The sequence below is a fragment of the Heterocephalus glaber genome, unplaced genomic scaffold, assembly GCF_053883595.1.
Source record: "Heterocephalus glaber isolate CG9 unplaced genomic scaffold, H.glaber_assembly_v1.0 deba00001577, whole genome shotgun sequence".
In the NCBI taxonomy this organism is placed as follows: Eukaryota; Metazoa; Chordata; class Mammalia; order Rodentia; family Bathyergidae; genus Heterocephalus; species Heterocephalus glaber.
This window is the reverse complement of record NW_028258358.1, coordinates 5,477,712-5,500,805: the sequence shown is the minus strand read 5'-3', so window position 1 is coordinate 5,500,805 and position 23,094 is coordinate 5,477,712. Positions and strand designations below refer to the sequence as shown.

At 29.6% G+C, this 23,094-nt stretch overlaps 1 protein-coding gene across 1 annotated transcript in view; it reads left to right on the top strand.

Annotated features, from left to right (window-relative positions):
* Klhl1 (kelch like family member 1) overlaps positions 1-23,094 on the top strand; it is a 422,969-nt gene that overhangs the window by 305,681 nt on the left and 94,194 nt on the right. Inside the window, exon 6 of the mRNA XM_004844289.4 lies at positions 12,117-12,303. Coding sequence (XP_004844346.2) covers positions 12,117-12,303 — 187 coding nt within the window. The remainder of the gene's footprint in view (positions 1-12,116; positions 12,304-23,094) is intronic.

Here is a 23,094-nt window from a genome sequence, read left to right as displayed (position 1 = left end):
ATATAATTCTTCAAAACTTTCAAAGCACAGAAATGGTTCATATGAGTATACTAAATAGAATAGTCTGTCAAAGTACAATAGAAGGTCAATCTGGAGGTAAAATGAGACGTGAACTCAAAGCAGGTGTTCAAAATCATGTTAGGAAATGGTTTCATTAGTAGTGCAAAGAATTAAGACAAGACAGGGAGTGATGAATACTTATGTTTTAGAACCTTATCTGACATTATTCTGAATTCTGTTTTTGATCTCTTATACTATAGACAAGAATGAAAATTACTAAACTTTCTCAAAAACTCAGAAAATATTAAACACTTTGCTCAATGAAATTCTTTGTGGAATAAAAAAGAAGAGTGGAATAGGAGGATTTTAGGCTGCATGATAATAATCAATAATATTTGGTAACTCCTTGATTGTGAAGTTAACCATAAAGATAAGGGACTTTGATAAATGATTGAGTCAAGGATCTCAGGAAAGATCTGCTACTATCTCAGAGAAGCAAACACATTTTGGGAATATACCATATAATAATTTCCAAAATAATTGAAGCCACTAAAATAGTAGTAGCTTCCAGTAGAAGTGATGGTAAAGAAATAATTCAAGTCACCAATAAAAAGAGAATACAAATAAAGTACAAAAAGGAGTATGGTGATGGGAAAAACTGAATTCAGATTTCAATATGTAAATTCGAATTGTCAGCAGAGTATCTAAGTTTAATACTCCCTAGTTAAGAGTCATGCCACATTGCAGCAGTCCCAAGAGTCAAAATTATGTTTTTCCAGTGAATTTTTGCTCTTGAGTATGACTGGATATAAACATTCTGTCAGCCAAGTTGGTATAAATTGTTGAGAAATGCAGACATTTGTCTAGATATCAAGTAAAGATGTCTCTGGAAGACCATAAATATTTATGATGATGATTAATATATCCATTGAATTGTTGATATGATATTGAATATGTTTATGCCTGTGTATTGAATATTTTCATACCTCAATACTGGATAAATTATTTAATAGATACACTAATGATAGTAAATGATCACTCACTTAAATAGTTCTTGAATGAACTATCGTTTGTTACTATAGTACCAAACAAAATGTGTTGGAATAATTTTATGATTTTCTTCATGTTTGTAATTTAGCACATGTATGAATCCTTTAAGTGACTACATATATAGTAATGGAAAAAAGTCTGAGATGTTCAATAATGCCAAATGGAGTTGACTGTGGCTTGATCAATTATCAATTAAATCAATCCTCATGGAAGTAATAGGACCTTAAAATGGACTTTGAAGATTGAGTATATTTTAATAGAATTTCTGGAGGGAAAAAGCAATAATTATATTATGAGGGAGACAGAGATGCAAAGAGGAAGAGTTTCGATTAAGAAGTGGTTCAGAAAAGTTAAAATATAAAATACTGAATAATGAATAAGGGTATTAGGGAAAATGGATAAATAGAACAAATGGAGTTTTATTATAGGATGTATAGAATTATTCAATGTCTGAGGATACTGAATCATGTCTTACAAACAATAAGAAACTAAGTTATGCTTTTAAATACTATCTACATGTGAAAAAATTAACAATGGTATTTTAAGGGGTTTGGAGAAGAATGGTCTTGAATAGAGTGGTGGCAAGTAAGACTGCTGATATCCAAGACCTATTACATCACCTTTAATAAAATAGGGGCTACTTTTTGCTGAATCACTTAATGAATGGAAAGAACAGAGCTTAGTTAGAATGTAATGAAATTGTTTGAGATGGAGATAATGTTTGTACAGAGCATAAAATCTTTTATTTCTGTTTTAGAAACTGAGATTTCAAACTGTAAAACTATGTCAAATAGATGATAATCATAAATTTTAACAGTATAAAACCAATTTCTCTTGTCACTAATATGAACTATCATTAGAGTTAATTTTATGAGGGCTCCTCGTTTTGATGGTGTCATTATTCTTCTGTATTTGTACTGTCAGCTTAGCCAATTATTTTTTAACTGAAGGCAATCAAATATTTCTGTATTCATAATAAAATTAATGAACCTGCTTCTTATTTCATACAGTTTTTTCTTGTTTCTTCAAACACTTGACAAGGAATAATTCACATGAAAATGGTTTGAGCTTTACAAGTCAGTTTGAAATGAGAGTGCAAAATAAAAAATCTGAAAATCTCTTTTCTATCAGCCTTTGTTACTGATATTGAAATGTAAATAATACTCTCAAGTAATTTAGGCAAAATTGTGATTATGTCAGTAGAATAGTCTAAAAAATATTTCCATCTCTTAAAATGTTATGATTATGTCCTTTGCCAAAATTCTTTCCAATTGAGGCTAATAGGGCTTTCAATCTAATATAATGACCTGTCTTCTCAAGGATAATGCATTTCTTTCAAGCAACACATTATCATTCTAGCTATGGTTGAGCTAATTCCCCTTTTGGAAATGTGTGCTATGGCAATCACAGCAGGTACTAGACTCATCATTGATGAAGTGCTGAAAGCACTGGAGAACAAATTAATTAGTATTGCTAAATTTTAGTCATTATTTTTTTATTTTCCACTCTCTATGTCTCTGAAAATAGACAAAATCCAAAGGAGGAGAAATACAAAGAAAACCTCTCTAGGACTGAGGCAATTGTGATTTTCTCTATTGCAGTTTGACAGTCCTACCAATAAACTCACTGTTTCTTTTGTTGGTGCAACCTTTTATGATAACTGAACTCTCCTTTCTCCTGCACCTTATACTGACTTATCAACAGGCTCAAGGTTTAGGTAACACTGAATGTGATCACTGTTTTTCTGTGGAATGTCTTAGGAACTTTATAATATAAATATTTGAATATATTTTATTTACATCAGATACATTATAAGATATTAAAGTAGAAATTATTTCTTCTGCAGCTTACAAAATGTAATATCTTAATATTCACCTTATTCATTTATGTCAAACAAATCTTGAAAGACTACGTATAAAACTCACTAATCTCTAAGAAGTGTCACTTCTAAAAAGAATTATTTTATTTTATGGGTTTTCATTCTAGGAGTTTATTTTTTAGCACAAGAACCAATAGCAAAATAAGTTTTGAAATATTATAAAATAACATATTTTGTCACTTTTGTCACTCTGTTTTGAAAGTGAAATTGTTTCCATAACTGTGATAGCCCTTAGAGTGTTAGAAGATTTAGTGCTTTCTTTGGGCTAAAGTAAGTTTAAATTTGCTTTTTCTTTATTTGTTCCTTAAATTGCATTGTTATTTTATGGACCTCTATGACCAGATAAAACTTATAGATGTTGTTACTATGCTTTGCACAGATTCTGTTAGTTATATTTCCTTTCAAATTATGTTTTAATTAATGCAGTGCTATGGTCAAATAATGGCTTAAAATACAGGTATTTTAGTAATATATTTTATGTATGAAAATACCATATCAAAATCTGATATTTTACAAAATTGCACCCACTAAGAAAATACATTTTAAATAAATATTTTCATATTTATAGCTCCCTCCTATGCAGGAATGTATTGCAGTATAGAAGTGTGTTGCTATTTTATATTGCTCGAATCACAATACTTTTACTATACAATTAGTGTGTGTCACTTTTACTACTACGAGTGGGTCATACAGAAAAAATGAATCCATGAGTTTAATTTTGTTTATTTATGATAAAAGGTTATTTACAATGTTAAATCCATTATATGCACACATTGGTACAAAGAATCATAACAAGTATTAATTATTTCAGAGTCAAAATTTCAAACTTAATTTACGAGGATTTGAAAAAAGTTCATGGAAATGGTTTTGGAAAATTGTCAACTGAGGACTGTCTCTGTGGATGTGTACAAAATTAAAAATACTCATCAATTTTCCCACATTTTTCTAAACAGGATTATTTTGAGCAATGTGGTCAACTTACAAACCATCAACTATCAAATTATTTGTATTATAATAAGTGTAATGGCCCCTTAAAATAAATATTTTATTCACAAATGCATTTCTTTTTTTTCTTGCCAAAGCAAAGTTGATGAAAAAGGCAATAGAAAATTAAGAAAAGTATTTAAAAAGAGAATAGTGATCCTATCAAATGCATAGCTGTGAAAAATATGCTAATCAAAATTTCATGCCATTTCTCATGTTTATAATACTCTAACAAAATCACTGTCAAAACTTCTATCTATGAGTAGCTAAATTGTTCTAATTTTTCATATCAGCAAGGTCTGAAGGTGAAAATTGTTCCAGTGTTTCATATCAGTAAAGTTTGAAGGTGATACACAATATTCTCATATATATTTTCTTCACAGTGTTCTATTCTGTAGCTACAGCATTTTTCTGTACCTCATCAGTCCTTTTCTAGTCACAAAGAAAACTGAACAAGATTATAGAGAGAGAAAATTTTTTCAAAATGACTGAGTAGCCACTTGATTTGTTAAGGAACACATTGCCTGTAGAAAAGTGCTATTTTCTGTACACTGTATTAATACAAACATTTGCATATCAGTAAAGAAGAACATTAAAATATTTAATTCATTTGTATATGTATACAATAAGATTTTTTTAAAAGAATTTTTACACTTTGTCACTATGTTTGATAGTTTTTTCTCCAGGCTACTTAAAAGATCTTAATAAAGGTATTATTTTTCTTACAAAGGGATTTTCCTAGAATCAGTATAGTTTGCTGCATGTACAAGACAATTCTAAAGTTTTGTCCTTTTAGATTTCTAACTTCTCTCCAATATCCAACTCTGTCTTGCCCCAAGGATCAGGAAGCACTAATATTTGAAATATTAATTTATAGAACTTTACATTTTAAACCAATTAATAATTGTTCCACTTCATACTTTAGAGGTTTATGTTAGTGTTAAACTTTAGCATAATATTCTAAAAGACAACTTGGAGAAATACAAGTTGGAGAAAGAGATATTGCAATATTTTTTATTTAAAATAGTTGCAATTTTCTTATACACAGATATACATGAAATAAAACAATGAACACTTGGAATTTTAAGTCTATAATACTATTTCATATTTAAATGAAAATTATTTGTGGTAAACCATACCAAAAATTGTTTTTCTCCTTAATAAAAATGGTTGTATCATTTTTATCATATTAAAGCACAGAGCAGAATGGCAATAAAGGGAATGTTTTCAGTTTACTTGCTTTGATTCTCTGAGCATTACAGTCAATCAATTTGCAATTTCTCTACAACTATTATTTGTGAAATGTACTTATTGTTGATTCCCTGTAAGAATACAAATTAAGTCATTAATAAGCAAGAGTTGACTTTTACATATTCCAGTATGAACGAATACTACCTACATAGAGCCCTAGTATTTCCTTCACAAAGAAAAGTCACAAGAAGATATTTATGTGACTCTAGTTCTTGGATTATTTTCAAGCAAACTTTCAATGTAGTACAATGGCTGGGCTTACTCTTTAATATTTATATCATAATAATTTGGGCTTGATGTACACAGGTGAATGCCACAAATAACTGCAGAAGAACATGCCACAGTCATGCTGCTTTTGTGAGTTCAAAGTCTAAAGCCACAGAATCAAACCAGTGCTTGCTTTGTTTTCACTACTACTTAGCATAGAGACAGAGAAGGATGCCTTGTACTAGATATGCCATAAGCAAATAGAATTGTCCTTTCAGCCAATAAATGAAGGAACTTTAGATTTCTGGTTCTTACTTGTCAACTGCAATGTTTGTGATAAACCCAGCTAACCAATCAATCAATCAAACAAACAAACAAACAAACAAACAAACCACAATTTGTAACTTGAATCCAATTACCCAGAAAACCAACAACATTTCTAAGGAACTGCCAGCAGGAAACTGAGTAGCACTCAAAGGTGATTCATTAAATTCTGGTCAAATTGTACGCTGCTATTGAATTCTTATGTAGGAAGCTGAAAGAATGGGTCTCATCAAAAGTCTCATGGTACAGTCCTAGTCCTCAATGACATGGTTTTTTGTTTTGTTTTTTTTTGGGGGGGGGTTGCTTAAATTCTTTTATTGGTACATTTTGGGTAAACAATACATTTACATTTATCATTGGGTGCTTCTACCTGTACATGATGTATCTTGGTTCTTATTTTTCCCCACTACCTGTATACCCTCCACCCCTCCACCCTTCCCTATTTACATAGATTTTGTTTCTGTTTTTTTCTCATAATTTTCCCTTTCCCTTCTTTCCTTTCCCCTTCCCCTCCCACTTTCCTTACCCCATGGTATTTGAAAGTGTAATGTTTGTGAGGTAATTAAAATTAGATGAGTTCATGAGGATGGAGAGCTCATAGTGAAATTCATATTGTTAGAAGGAGGAAGAGCTCTGATTGTCTCTATATACATCCACTGAGGGACATCTGTGTAAACACACAATAAGAAGTTGGGTGTCACAACAAAAAGCCAATGAAGGAGCCCTCATCAGAGCTAAAAGAGTCATTATAAGTAAGGTTAATGAATTTGTAAGTGTTAAATCATAACAAAGGAAGAAGTTATTTTAAAACAGAAGAATCATACAAACTAAAGCATCACAAAATGGATTTGCATGTCTTGTGTTATAATTCTTGGAAGTTGTGTGTTTCTCTACTTGGAGGTCTTGTATGCATTCTGTTTCTTACAGTGTGCCATCTTATTATAGAAGATGCATAAGAATTTTTATCTCCAATTTTCTAGGTGGGACAGAGTTCTAATAATTTTAGAATGACTTATTTCTCTCCTCGACTGAAACATATTGGTCCAAAATTCAAACCTTTAAGTTTTATATAATGCTAATTATTATTATTATAATTATTATTATTATTATTATTATTATTTTGGTACCGGGGACTGAACTCGGGTCCTTGCGCTTGTGCAGCAGGCAGCCAAACCACTGAGCTAAATCCCCGGCCCTAATTATTATTTTTAAAAATTATTTTATTGGTGCATTTTAGGTATACAATACATTTACATATATCATTGGGTGCTTGTACCTGTACATGATGTATCTTGGTTCTTATTTTTTTCCCCATTACCTTCACCCACTCCACCCTCCCCTATTTACATACTTCGTTTCCTTTTTTTTTTTTCTTTTCTCATAATTTTTCCTTTCCATTCTTTCCTTCCCCCTTTCCCTCCCACCACTCCTATACCTTTGGACCTTTTCCATTTTAAATTATCTATTATTCATTTTAATCATTTTAATCCTTATTTACACTTTCAGTTTCTCACACTAGAAAAACTATTTGGTATTTACACATGTGCATCCTATTTAGTTCACTTAAGAGTATGGCCTCAATATGCATACATTTAGCTATAAATGTCCCTAGTTTCTCATTCTTTATCCTAGTTATTAATAGCACCATATGCTGCCCTTTGTATTGAATCATAGAACTTTTTTTCTGACTTCTCTTCTAGAAGAGAAACTATTCTGAAATATTATTATTTGTAAATAATTGGATACTCAATATTAATTGTTAAATGCACAATTAATATTTAAAGCTTCTGTTGATGGTATTTCTAAGTGTAAAATTGTACAAATGATAAGGATATTGAGAAAGTTTCAAGGGCTTTCATTTGTAATGCAAATATAATGTAACCATGAAAGTGATATTTGTATTTAGTATTGTAAAAATTTCTAATTAGTAGAGAATTATTGCACAAATATTTCCTGATAATCAGTATTATGTCTCCAGATATTTCACAGTCATTAAAACATATTGATTTTTTTTCTATGTTTAACAAAGAAACTAACACAATAGTTTAAGTTTTCTTAAATATTGAAGTATATAAAAGAAACATTATTTTTACTCTCATCTGTTTCATAAGGAGAATCAAGTATTTCTACTCTTCTTGGAGTATCCCAAGACAATATAAAGATACCTCATGTTAAAAATGCATTTTCACCATTTTAATAGTTTGAATTTGCACTTGAAATTGGGATAAAATAAAATTAAATAGTTTTGTCAGAGTAAACGAAATATGAACACAGATCATGGTAACTATAAAGAACACAGAGTTCTAAATAAAATCTTAAAATACAAAACAACATGTAACAAGCTTTATGAATAATTCAGTTTCTTTTAAAATAAATTTTTCAAAATGCTTATAAGTATTTCAACTTAAGATATTTCACATAGTATTATATTCATAAATGTATAACATTATTTGAGGACAAAACACCTTGGCTATTTTATACAAATAAAATGTGTATTTCATTTTTATTTCATGTGTCTTCCAGATATGTTATACTTTGAAATAATTAATTTAAAATATCTTCTCCTTGTATATATATTTATGGACAAGGAATAATTCATTTTCCCTTTTAAATTTGTTACTTGAAAGTCCTATAACCCTAAGCACTTACTCTTGACTGTTCTTGAACATTTTATTTTTGTGAAGTTCCTTGCTTTGTATTATTTATAAAAAATTTGAACACATATTACATATTTTTGCATCCATTTAATTAGACATATGTAAGTGGGAATCTATTATAATAGTCAAATTAATGTTTTTACTAGAGGTTTATCATACTCTGGTTTCTCTTCAGAGAGTATAAATCTTTCGTCTTTTTACTAGAGGTTTATCATCAAAATACATAGTTCTATAAAATAAAGAATGTATTCTTTAAGAAACAAAAAATGTTATTGTCTTGTATGAACATTATTTCCCTGAGTTTTTTGTTGTAATTTTACCATTTAACTAGAGTAAGCAATATTTGTTTTTCAATCATAAGGAAAATTATAAATGGGAGAATTGAACTTGTTTAATTTTTAAAATATATATATTGTCTAATTTTACAAATTGTATAATTTAATCAATATTTAAACATCTTGTGCATTCTATTCACACACACATATAATGTAAAAAATTTAAAAATTTAGAAATATTTCTTTCTTTTTTTCTTTCTATTTGCATGAGACAGGGTCTCACTATGGCTGGCCTTGAATTCACTATGTAGCCCAGGCTGGTCTTGAACTCACAGCGAGGTAATCCTCTTATCTCAGGCTCCTGAGTCCTAGGAATACAGATCTGTGCCTCCATGTCTGACAGAAATATTTCAAAAACCAATATTTGTAACTTCTTACTTAGAAATTTAAAAATTATACAAGAATTTTCATTAATTTATTTGCAACAATCTATTGCTTTAAAATTATCCAAAGAAACAAAAATGTAAGTCATCAATTAAGAACTTTTTGATAGGTAACATTCAGAAGACTCACCTCCAGTAGAAAATATCATTCATTTGAACTTAGCAAGTTTGCATTTTGATAGCACTAAAATATAAAATAAATTACAATCTACTAGTCCTATTACCTTCAATGTGCAATTTTTTAAACTTAAATATGAGAAATTAAGTTTGCTTAATATTTTCTATTGTGCTAACATTATTTATATATAGTAATAAAACCAAGAACAAGACAAAGTATGAACTAAATATCAATACCTCTTTATTAGTTAAGTCACTTAATAATATAAATAAATTAAATAGTTTTAATAGGAATAATCCTTTACATTTATTTGTCCAAATTTTAAAATATTTTGATATATTTATCTAAAACTTAAGCCTTTATAAAGCTCCCAATAAAATTTTATGCTTTATAGTTTTCCAGGAAAATGTTTTAAATATTTGTATCTTTTATTTATTATATCTTATTTGAATAAGATATTCTTAGTATGTGGCCCAAATAAAATAATGAGCTATTTTACAAATCAAGTAATACCAAGTTTTCTCCAAAAATCAAAAAATGAGAGGAGAAAGAAAAAAAATCTTGCAAGTTAGCTTTATATACATATGTAAATTATGTATGTGAATTTATACCTATATGTAAATTAATCACAGGAAAAGCTAATTTTTATAAATAAAAGAAAAGGCTTAGATGAAAGAAAAACATTTTGATGTACATTAGAAATATTTTATTTGTTAGTTAAAAGTAATATTACTAAAATGTTAAAATAGTGATCCTGTAAAAAATTCCATTAGAAGGTCACCATTTTATTCCATGGCATTTTAAATTTAGTGTTCAGAATAAAAGTGGGTAGGAATGCAGCTAAAGTTGTAGTATATAAGAAAGGAAATAGAGCCAAGAATGTATATAATTATTTTTACTTACATAATTTCAAAGCTTATAGTAACTGACACGTTAAACTCCTTATTCCGGCTTAGATCTAATTTCTTATCTTTCCTACATCTCAAATATTTTTACATATGTTTTTATATTGTTATTTGATATCTACAGTGTTAATATTGATAGGCTAAATATATTCTTTCAATGTTAAAATTATACTGTTTAATTATTGTTACTTGGCAGCAGAGTTGTTTATTAGTTCAATAAATATTTCTGTGCAGATACGGTATCGCTCCTAATTAGTATATCAGGAAAGATTAGTAAGTAGATGTTAAATTTTCTATTCACTAATATTTTAATGTGATGACAGTTTTTCCTATCACTAAAAATGCACAAGAATCCATAAAAAATAAAAGTTTTACCTATTTTAATAAAAAATATTTTACCTTCTTCCAGTAGGGTTGATTTTCTTTTTTAACATTTATATCTTTGATCCATTTTGATTTCAATAAAATACAAGGTGAGAAATATCATTTCAGTTTTAATCTTCTGCAAATAGATATCCAGTTTTTCCAGCATCACTTGTTCAATATGCTATCTCTTCTCCAATGTATGTTTTTGGTCCCTTTGTCAAAGATCAAATAGCTGCAAGTATATCTGGTGATGTTTCTGTATCCTCTATTCTGTTCCATTGATCCACATATGTTTTTGTTCCAGTACCATGCATTTTTTATCACTACTACTTTGTAGTACCTTAAAGGCAGGTATTGTAAGAGCTCCCCTCAACTCCATAGGAAAAAACAGCAAGAATCAACAAATGAGATAATATTAAACTATATATGCTATAAACATGAATTATGTTTAATAATATCAACAAGAATGAAAATGGAGGGCTGGACATGGTGGTGCACACCTGTAATCCCAGAATTTGGGTGGCTGAGGCAGAAAGATTGAGTTTGAGGCCAGCCTGGGTTAGATAGGGAGTTCAAGTCCAGCCTGAGCTACACAGCAAGACCTTGTCTCAAAGTGGGGGGGAGGGAGAGGAGAAAGAAAGACACTAAGAAAAGTTTAAAAAGAGAAGAAAATGGAGAAATTGGGGAGAGGAGGAGATTAAATAAAGAAAAAAGCTTCATTTACCCACTCCCCAAAATGATTGTAAAGTGCATGTACTGCAAACATGTAAAAATAAATAAAAAGTTTTTAAAAAATAAAATTGAAAGAAAAAAATTTAAGTTATCTAATAAAGTACAAAGGAAGAAAAACATAAAATATTTACATATTTACACAAGAAACTGTACACAAAAGATTTACAGATGCAGAACCCTGTGGTATATGCCTGAAAGTTTCAGCCCACCCTGGGCAACTTAGCAACCTAACAAAATCCTGTCTCAAAATCAAAAAAATAAAAATTGCAGAGACTAAAACCTGTTGTAGCAAAAGAGACACAATAGTTTCAAACTGATGATCTCACTGTTGTTTCCTCAGGTGCTAGATCTTTGCTTTCAAATTTCTTACTTTTCATTTTTGGAAACTATTAAGTTTCCTAATAAACAGCTTTGTAGTTGCTTGCATACTTCAGCAGGTATTATGAGGATAGTTATTTACATTTTCATTTAGTTATTTTCATTTTAAGTAGAATTAAACTATACTTGAAAGTGATTGAGGATATGGTAACTAATACTCAGCTTGTTATAAACTGCTGTTGAAGATTATTATTTAATTTCCTTCACCAGGCTTGTTTATAACCAACATAAGCAATTATAGTTGATTTACAAATAGTATATGCTAACAGGAAAGGAAATGTAAAAATTACTTCTAGTAGTTACTTTTTACTGTTCCTTATCATTATTAATGATAAATAATATTGAATCAGAAATATCTGTTCCCTATCTCTATGAAGACATGCATTTAACTGTATTTCTTGGCTTTTCCAGAAAATAAATTCATACATGGTGTAGTTTTCCCAACATAAGTACAATATCATAAGCTTAAACTTCCAATGTTAACTACTAATATCTTATGTTCATTCATCTAACAAACATTATTAACATTGATTTTTATTATTCACAGATATTGGCTGACCTAGAAAACCATGCATTATTTAAAAATGATCTAGAATGTCAAAAGCTGATTCTGGAAGCAATGAAATATCATCTCTTGCCAGAAAGAAGAACTTTAATGCAAAGTCCCAGAACTAAACCCAGAAAATCTACAGTTGGAACTCTGTATGCAGTAGGAGGAATGGATAACAACAAAGGTGTGTGATTCCATATCTGTATTAACACATTTGCTGTGTCATACTATGACTCAATTATAATGTTTAATCTTTATAAGCAAAAATACTACATAAATTCAGCTTTGAAATTATGATTTAATATTATTAAAACTTAATCTTAATAAAGCTTATTAAATAATATTTAAGGGAAAATTAAAGGATCATTTGTTATTTCTGGTTTATAGTTGCTACTTTTTTTCATTCATCATTAAATAATTCATTCATTTTTTTGTTTTATATACTAGAATTCAAATAGAATGAAAGGCAAATTCAAAAAGCTTATTTTGAAAGCAAGGGCCACGTAATTTGTTGGCTATATCGAGAACTGCATTTTAGGTTTAAGTAAAGGAAATGCAAGGTGCCATGCACATGATTGTTCAGAATGCGATCACGAGGAGGCACAAACCTTGAGAACAGAGAGTGTCATATAGAAGTAAAAATAAAAAATAAAAAATATAAATGAGTAAAATAAAAATAGGAGCAGTAATTCATAAATTTATCTGTTTGCCAATTTAATACATCATAATAAAATAGTTTAGCAACTGAACACATGCATTTAAAGTGTTTGCTCTTGTAGTTATTGGAAAAATCTCCATGAATAACTGTCCTTTTCAGTCTTAAATATATGTATCTTTATTTTCTTGATCAAGTCTAAAAGATAAATAATAAAATTATAAATTCCGTAGGTTTGGGCATTATATGTAGTATAACTAAAAATAATGTATTTCAATACATATGCAAAATGCAATTGAAAAACATGCAATATGGGCAAATATGTAATCTTTTTTAAAAGAACTTTGTGTATTTGAAAATCAAACCAAAGCAACAAAAGTACTATAAAGTGAGGCATCAGGATAGTAGCTAAAGGAAAACAATTTATACAGTCACTATAGATTCATATATATTCCTTTTTTTTTTTTACCTGCCAAAAGATATCCTATGACTATTAGATGGTTTACATAGTTTAATTTTTTGAAAAGTTTGTCTCATCTTTAGTAGAAAGATGATTTCAAGTAATTATCACATTCAATGATTCGGAATATTAATTCATGAAAATAAAAAATAATTTAAAACAAACTAGAAGTCATGTACAGGTACTTAGCAAATCAAGAGTGTAAAATGGCCAAAGATTTCTCATGGTATGAGGTGGATTAATGCATTTGTAATAAGAATGTGGTACTGGATGAGGACAGATGCTAACCTTTACAGTATTTTTGAATTACTATACCTTCTAAAATTTATAGTAAGCTGGAGCTCATCTATTTGAGTACATTCATTTCCAAAAGAATAGAACCTAGATAATGATTCTGATGGTTAACTTTATGTGTAATTTGACTGAGTTAGGGAATATTCAGATATTCTAAAGACATATCTCTGAGCGTGTTTGTTTCTAGAAGAGATTAGCATTTAATCAGTAGACAGCAAAAAGAGAATAGAATATCATCTTTACCAATGAGTGATCATCTGCCAAACCCTTAAGGACCTGGATGAAACATAAAGGCAGAAAAAGAGAGAATTCCTGCTCTTTTCTGGAGGTGGACATCCATCCTCTCCAGCCTTCAGGTTTCGATACTATAGTGTCTTGAGTCTGCTCCTTCAGACTCAAGTTACCAAGGTCTTCAGGCCTTGGACTGAGTTGCTCCAGTGACTCCTCTGGTTCTCAGGCCTTTGGATTCCATTGTTGGCTTTCCTGGTTTTCTAGCCACAGACTGAGCATGGTGGGACTTCTTGCCTCCATAATTTCATGAGCCAAGTCATGAGCCATAGTAATCCTCTGTTTTATATCTATATATCCTATTGGTTCTTTTTCTCTGAAGAACTCAGAATGATTGTCTCTAAAGACAGAAAAAATTGAAAATATATTTCAACTTTTTCATATGCAAAGTTTTTATAAAAACTTCTTTATAATAATGTTAATTATACCTCAATATTACTCTGTTTTCTACTTCCTCTCCTTACAATTATATTTTGTGTATGACAATTTTAAGAAATTTGTAATTTCACTTTAAAATGTATTTTGTAATGAGGAAATAGTACAGCTTCTTAAAATTTAACATGTTACAAGAACTACTGAGAAAGGTAATGTTACCTCAACAATAAACTCAGGTTTTGCTTAGTAAAACTAAGTTGTGGTCATTGTCTTTGAATGATTGATTGATAATTGATTCACTCATTCATTAAAGAAAACTCATTTACTATCCACTCTGTGCCATAATCTCCACTCTAGGAACTTGTGGTTTTTATTCAATTTAAGTGCAGTAATGATTACAATTATCAAGTAAACTCAAGGCAGACTTCAAATATACAAAATAAAACCATTATCAGTTAAAATATATATAATGTCTTTTTAAGAACTAGGGAAATAATATAAATATTTGTTTTTCACTCCTTCTATCCTTCTCTCTTTCCTTCCACGGCTAACTTCTTCAAATAGGAAAGCATTTTGGATGTGTTTAATGTAAAAGGAAAATGGTTTGAAATTTTCTTTTTAAAATAATGAATCCGAAAATGAAAATCTAACCATGAAATAATCCAAAAAATGTGCTGAAAAACCAAAACATTTAGTCTAGCTAAGAAAACAGAGATGTTAACCTGTATCCAAATTGGCCTTATGAGATTATGCAATGCCACATAACATCCACCACATGACAGTTATTCTATTTTTAGAATAAAAATATTTAAATATCATTGAAGTGTTGTGATTGGTTAATTTTATCTTTTAACCTGATTGTCAAGGACTCTTAGTGAATACAATTATTCAAGTCTCAGATTTAAATAAATATGGTTTTTACATTTACCTACTTTCAAGGTCAGTTGAGTGCCATTTATAAAAGCAAGAACACCATATTCCACATACAAAATGTCAATATCCGACCAATTACATTTGTAAATTTTCACATGATATATTATACTGTGAAAAACAAATTGAAAATATTGATTAAACATTAAACAATACATTAATATTAGGAAAATACCATTGTACCATTTAAGAAAGAGAGGTAATGACTAATTTGAATTTTTTCTTGTTTAAAATGTTATTTAATTGACTTCACCAGAATATTTAAAACTATGAAATTGTTCTTTCTGAAATATTTTACACTTGTCTAATTGCAAGAATATTAAACAGGAATTTGTCTTATGCAATATATATCCATCTAAATATATTTAACATTGTTGATTATTTCAGTAATACCAGTGATATCTTAAGTGGTGAATTTTTGTGATTTTGATGTTGTTGCTAGAGCATAAAGCAATCTTAGAATATAGTCTTTTGTGTTAAAATATTTACCAGAATGTGAATTTCTTCAATTTTATACAGCAATCTTTTTGCTTTAGAAATTGAACTTCGTTAGAAATCTTGAATCTTTTTCCTTTCAGAATTTCTAATACTTAATTATTGTTGCCTTTATTTAGTAAGTTAAAGATTTATAAATATGTGAGAAAACAGGAGAATTTGAAATGAGATTTCTTTTTAAATAAGACATGAAGCAGAAAATCTTTAAGAACTTTTATCATAGTAATATAGAAGTGGCTCATTAGATATAGGATAAAATTTCAACAAAAATCTAATGCTTAATATTAAACTTAAGAGAAACTATTAAAACAGAAACTTCTAGAAGCTAAAGTTCTGAGGAATTTAAAGATCAGTTAGAATACATTCAAGGTAATTGCATCATGCTTTTACTGCTTTCAAGAGTGCTTTGTACAAGTTTCTGTGTTATCTGTGAAGTTATTAAGATTTTATCTTAAAATTGTATTCTCTTATCTTGAAAGGTAATGAGGCAAAGGGAATAACCATGTGAAAATAAAACTTAAAAAGTAACAGAAAACAAAATTAAAAAGGATGCAGCAAAAATTTAGAATTCACTATACCTGATTATTTAAAAAAATCTATGTAGTACTCAGTGTGATCTTTTGGAATTACTTATATATTTATAGCAGTTTTTGTAAAGGGGTAGGTAATCATTTCCTTGAGTTTCTCTTCAGCTTCCTAATTACAGATGTTATCTCATGAGGTTGATAAAACATGGTTAATAGGGCTGGGGATTTAGCTCAGTAGTTCTGCCACCTGCCTTGCAAGCAGAAGAACCCAAGTCTGATCCCTGGTACCAAAAAAAGCAAAAAAAAAAAAAAAAAAAAAAACATAGGTAATAACCCTGGCCAGTGTTCTGCAGATATCATGAAAATTCAGAACACTGTCCTGTCCTATCTTTTTCCAGGTTCCTATACCTGTACTCATAAATGACACATGACATTGGCATAACTTTTGTGTGTCAGGCTCTGTCTTAAGAACTGGTACAGAGTGATGAATATTATGAATATGATACTGTCTCATAGAGCTACCAACCTTATTTTGGAAAATACAGAGTAAGGAAAATATTTAAAATAAATGTTATTAGAAAAGAATTGCAAATACAACAAATATAATGCATAGATAGCAAAATTAGTCTAGCCTAGAAAACTACAAGAATAAAAAGAAGCTCTTTCTGGTATTTTATTTCCCAGAGAAAAATCTAAAGAATTATGAAGAATTGGTTTAGAAAATTACTAGAATGGGAGCATGATGATGGTAAAGACTTTGGATATAGAAAATATGAAGGTATATAATCTTTATTATATCTTTGGCATTAAATACATATCCAATAAAGAAATATATGTATTTTTTCAGATACTTGAAGTTATTTTTGTCACTATTATTCACTGCTTGTATTGTCTATGTGAAATTTTATATCTTATTAAATTATTAAAAGACATTTAAAATAATATATTCTTATACAAATGAAATGTTATAATTTATTTGAACTTGACTTTAAATATTCACTTTATTGGAATTCCAGTCTTTTTTTTACCCAAAATTGCTACAGGATTTGCATGAATAAAAATTTATAGGCATACCTGAATGAGTCCTTGGTAAAAAAAATTTGTGGATAGGGAGGCAATACTTTTGTGAAATATGCATTGCTTTTTATTCTACTACTAAATTATACAGATTGCCAGTTTCACTACCTTGTCAAAAATGTCACCTTAAAATATCTTTTTCAATATGAATATTTTCTAACATAAATTAGAAAGAACTGTATAATAAAACCCCAAAGTTCTTTTCATTACATTTATATTTCCTTTCTTCTGGGTGAGATTGAATATTTTTGCATTTTAATTTTAATATATTTTCAAACTGATGATTACGAATAGTGATAGTTTGATTCTTTTTGTATAATTATTGCACATATTATTTTAGTTTCTTGAGCTAATGGGTTGGCTACACAATAGAGTATGAAGTTTCAATAGAAAAAGAATGGACTCTCATCATTTGCTTTATTCTAAAAGGAAAAAAAATTAAAGTTTTGGAAGATTGGAGTAAAAATTCTAGTGGGTAGAATAACATATCTGAAATTGTTTGAAAGAATGATGAGCAATGTTTAAGAAAACATATAGGTGCTCTGTAACATTAAGTTCTCTGAAATAGATTTTGCTTTCCGTAGGCAGATACTCAGAGTAAAAGAAAATCACCTTCTTCCAAACAAGAATTAGATAATTTGACGCTAAAATGTAGTATTTTTAAGGGCTTTCATCCTGCTCTCAGAATTTACATTAGAGTCTCTCATCCTTGATGGGCACTGAATGCTATTTTATTTTCACCTCTGAAAAATTAGCCCTACCAAGTTCTATGAAAGAGCTATGCTTGAGAGCTATTCATATCCTCACGTTAGAACTTTAGCATCCATTTTCTAACTGGACTTATACATTTTAGAATCTTGAAATTCCAGAGAAGACAGTCAGCGATCCCTTGCCAGTCTCCTCACTGCCTTGCTGTCCTGAACTGCAATTTATGTCTCCCAAGCCTCACAAGGCTGCCCAGAGGCCACAGCCAGCACAAATTGCAAAGCCTCTCAGCCCAGTACTGCTTTGGAATCAGCCATTACCCAAGGGGGAAAGGGCAGTGTCAAGCTCGTTTCTATTCATATCCCTTCTTTCAGAGACTTTGACTTCTTAAATATTAGCTGTCACTTGTAGTCTCAAATTTCTTGAAAGAGGTATTTTTTTTTGCATTTAAAACGAAGCTTCATAGTTACTCTTATGGGGATAGTTTGTCTAATACAAGATAATCTACCACAGTTAAAAGCAGAAGCTCCTGTGCATTTTTAATTCCAGTGTTCTATATCTGAATCTTCTTGAATTTTTTTCAGATTTATATGGTCAGTTTTGATGTTTTCACCTGCTTATTTTTATAACATGTATTGCTTCTCCGTATAGTCAGTTCCAAGATCCCCTCTGACAGTAAAATCCATGAATGGTCAAATCCGTTGTATAAAACGGCATAGTGTTTGCATATATCCTGCAAACAACTCTTGCCTACTTTAAATCATCTCCAGATTATCTAAATACATAGCGCAATCTAAATACTATAAAAATAGTTATACTGTATTGTTTAATGTTTAATGACAAGAATAATAAGCCCATATGCTTTCAGTACACATGTGACTTTTTCCCTGGTATTTTCTATCTATATTTAGTTGAGTCCAAGAATGTGGAACCCCCAGGACATGGAGTCCTGACTATATTTCACTTTTTTATTTTATATTCTACAGCTAACATTTCCAACATCTAAAGGCTTGGGGGTATAACAGTATTTTTTTTCTTAATAACTCTTTTTTATGTTATTTCTCTTCTTTCTGTATTGAGCAATATTATTATGAAGTCATAGTTATTTCCATTCACTTTTGAGACTTTTGGGGGGCAATATTAAAAATACTTTCCTCTAAGGAGGGCCAGCCTGTTTTAGCCAAGAGCCTGCCTTCAGACCAAGTTCGTCTTCTTCAGTAATCCAGACTTAAGACAGAGTCTTTGGATTCTTCTCCTCGGACCTTGTGCTTGGACCAAGGCTCCAGGCCAGAAACATATCTGCCTTCAGGAAGTACTAGCTTCCACATTTGTTCAGTTCCTCCTCTCACTGCTCTTTCAGTTGTTTAGCTGTGCCCCTAAAGATTTTCACTTAGTAGTGCTATTATGGTGGCTATAGATAGTAATTGTTTGTTGTATATGTAGAAAACCAGAGAAAACAATTTTAAATATTTTTGTCACAAATTTTTGTGATGAATGTTGAAGTAATAATTATGTTGAATGATTATGTAATGAATAAGTATATCAATACACCACTGATAGCTAGGCATAATGGAACACACCTATAATCCCACTTATAGGAGGCTGCGTGAGTTCTCTGTCAGTAAGGGTTATATAGTGAGTTCAAGGCCATTCTGAACTACTGAGTGAGAAAGGGTCACAAAAAAGAAAAATCACTAGGTACCTATCTATGTTAGCTTTCCATTGCTGCCCAAAACAAAGCAAAATTTAAAAAAAACACCTGAGATAAGCAATTTATTAAGAAGACAGGGGTTTTTTTAGCTCACTATTTCAGAGGTTTCTGTCCATGCTTGTTTAGCCCTGGTAGAGGCACAGTGCATCATGCAAGGACTACTTGGTAGAGGAGGCTTGTTTAGATTGAGGCAACCAGGAAATAGAGAGAAGGTCTTGCTGGGGCTCAGTTTCCACAAATGTACATTGCAGTAACATACATATATGTACATTGTCATTTCCCTTCTACTCTCCTTTTCTCAGTTTGTCTAATTTGTGATCCTTTGATTACTGAATCTTCAGTTATCACATCAATCCAGTCAAATCGAATATAGTTGTTCTCAGATTATTTTTATAAACATGTTATTATAAAATTTGAATACATAAAAAATCAGACTCATGGACTGAGGATCAGTCATATGTTTGTTATTATGTTACTTTGATCACATGCTTATCCATCATTTCTCTATCCATTGATCATTTTTAAGGTATTTTAAAGTCATGGATATGAATACATTTAATCCTAATTTTATCAACATGTATATTATTAGATAGATTTCAAAATTTTTCAGTGACTTTTGGAAAAATTTATATTTAATGAAATGCACAAGTCTTTAATGTTTCTGAAGTGAACCTTGATGAATCCATACACACACCCATGGAAACCAAACCATTATCATTTCCACCTAGGGAACTGCCATTATCCCATACAGTTTCTCATATCCCTTCACAGTTGATCTTCCCTTCTACTTCTAACACTACCAATCATTTGCATTTAAAAATTTTTAAATTGCCTATTATGGAATTTCATATGAATGGACACATACATTCTATCCTATTTAATGTAAGGCTTCTTTCAGTCATCATATGTTTGGGAGAGTCATCTGTGCTGAATATATCAGTAGCTCATTCTTTTTAGTTGCTCAACAGCAATACATTTACTTATTTTCCTGGATATCTTGGATATTTCCATTTTAGGTATTATAAAATATAAGTCTGAAGTGAATGGTGATGTATAGGTATTTTCATATCCATTATATATTTATGTTTAAAAGACATATACTGATATTATAAGACATATGCCTTAAAAAACACTATCTGTGAGAAATATCATGAAAAGTATTTCTTTAAAATTACGCTAATATTTTGCTAACTAAATAAATAATGTGGCATTTTTCATTATATCTAATTATTATTAAGCCTATTTGTTTTTTCATGGTTCTTTTCTTCTAATGATATCTCATGTAGTCCACAACCACCAGGACATTTTTAGATATTTATACATATAATATATTCTTATATATATATATATCAGAATTATAAGACATATTTTTATTTAATTTAAAAGCTTTCAAACAGATTTTATGTGAGCTATGTTTCACACTGCAGTTAAATCCAGGTCTTAACTCTTGATAACACTTTTAGAAATAGGCAGCATTTGAGGTGGTTTGAAAATATAAATGTACACTTATAGATAATGATGTGTAACAGTAATGAGAAAACCAACAGATAATTTAGTAGTGAGAACAAAATTCGTGAATAAATATGCAATTGAATAAGTACATCTAATTTATTTCATTGCACTAGATTCATCTTAGTCATATTTGTTACTCAGGAAATCCAACCATGAGAGAAGAGAGAGGGAGAGAAAGAACTGTTTCAGTGATAGTAGGGATGACAAACTACATTTCTCTGGACTAAACAAAAACTGGGAAATGAAAATGGTGATGCCATAAAAAGTCTCAGTATCTACATGATGTGAAGACAATAGTTGTACCTTTCATTACTTTTCATTTTATATAAAAAAGACAATATAAAAGAAACTGAGGATTTCATTTTGTATCATCAAGAACAAAATGCAAAGTCAAAAGTACATTTCCATATTAGATTTTAACTTTTAAAAATACAACTTTTTATATTTGTGTATATTTACCTAAGTCCAGGTAAATTCACATTCACTGGAAATGTAAGAGATTAAAAAATCTTAATTATTTCATGATTTTTGGCTTAATACTGACTTTAGGGCCTAATTCATCATTACTAATCCTATGTTCTTTTGGGGTCTGCTTTTTACACATTTTAGTAAAACTGAAAGAGTAATGTGAGCCTTGCAAGGAATAGAAAGTTGATTTCTCATATTTAAAAATGGGAATAAGAACATTATTTTTCTCTCCTAGTCACTTAAAATATAAATTCAAAGATGCAAATAAAAGCAAGTGATGCTCAGTCACAGAATAATATTTTGAAATAATGACATATTTTACATTATTAGGAATTTTGTTCACACTTATGCCTCTGTTCCTTGGAGATGAGCCTTCTGTGGCTTCACATAACAAAATCTAAGAAATAATGTCTGAATACAAGGTTTTTGACTTCTAAACAAAGTTCTAATTGAAAGGAAGTATATAAAGCAGATGAGTTCAATTATAAGACAAAGTTACACTTCTATATAACTGATATACACATCTGTCTTAAATATACAGATATTAATATTTATTAGTCATTACATCATGCATTTTATATCCATCAACATTTCTACAAATATTTAATCTTTATCAAAAAACATCTGTTTTTCTGTATAATAAAGACAATTGAATTGAGTGCATTTTAGAGAATTACATAATTTTCACATTATATTGTTCTTAATATTAATTTAGCTATTGTCATTGTGTTGTATTTTGTCATAATGTTCTATTCTGAGATATTTTGTTGTACACAATTTACTATTTTGTTTGAATTGATTTTTTACAAGAATGTCTATTGGTGATTACTGCCAATCTGAAATATGGATAACAGTATATAATGACTTCATATTGTGGCAGGTTGATTAATTATTATAATTCCATATTATAATTATATTCCAATTATAACTCACATATTAAATAAAATAAATGGATTTTTTATAATTCTGCTAATAGTGTTCCTTCCCAAATTAGAAAAAAACCATATAATTAGAAATTAGTAATTATAAAAATAAGGTTATAATTATATCCCTTTACTGTTGGTCAGTTATTTCCTGGGTTACCAGATTATAAAGTGACTTTTTAGATCACCTATCCTCATGTAAATATCATTTTAATGTTTATTAATTCTTTTCCATTAAGCTTATTGGTACATTTTAGGTATACATTAGGATCACATTCAACATTAGGAATTTGTCTCTGTACATGATATATCTTGATTCTTGTTTTTTTCTCATTTCCCTTCTCTCCCTTCCACCCCTCCACCCCTCCCTAGTTATTAATTTCTAATCACTGTTTTTCATGCTAGTGAATAAAAGCAATAGAAGTCCCTGATCTGTTGTATCTCAAATTATAGTCAGGAGTCTATAAGCAGAAAACAATTAAGTATAAAGTAATTCATGTGATGATGAATTATGGAGAAATATTGAATAAGAAAGTTAATGGGGAGTGCATGATG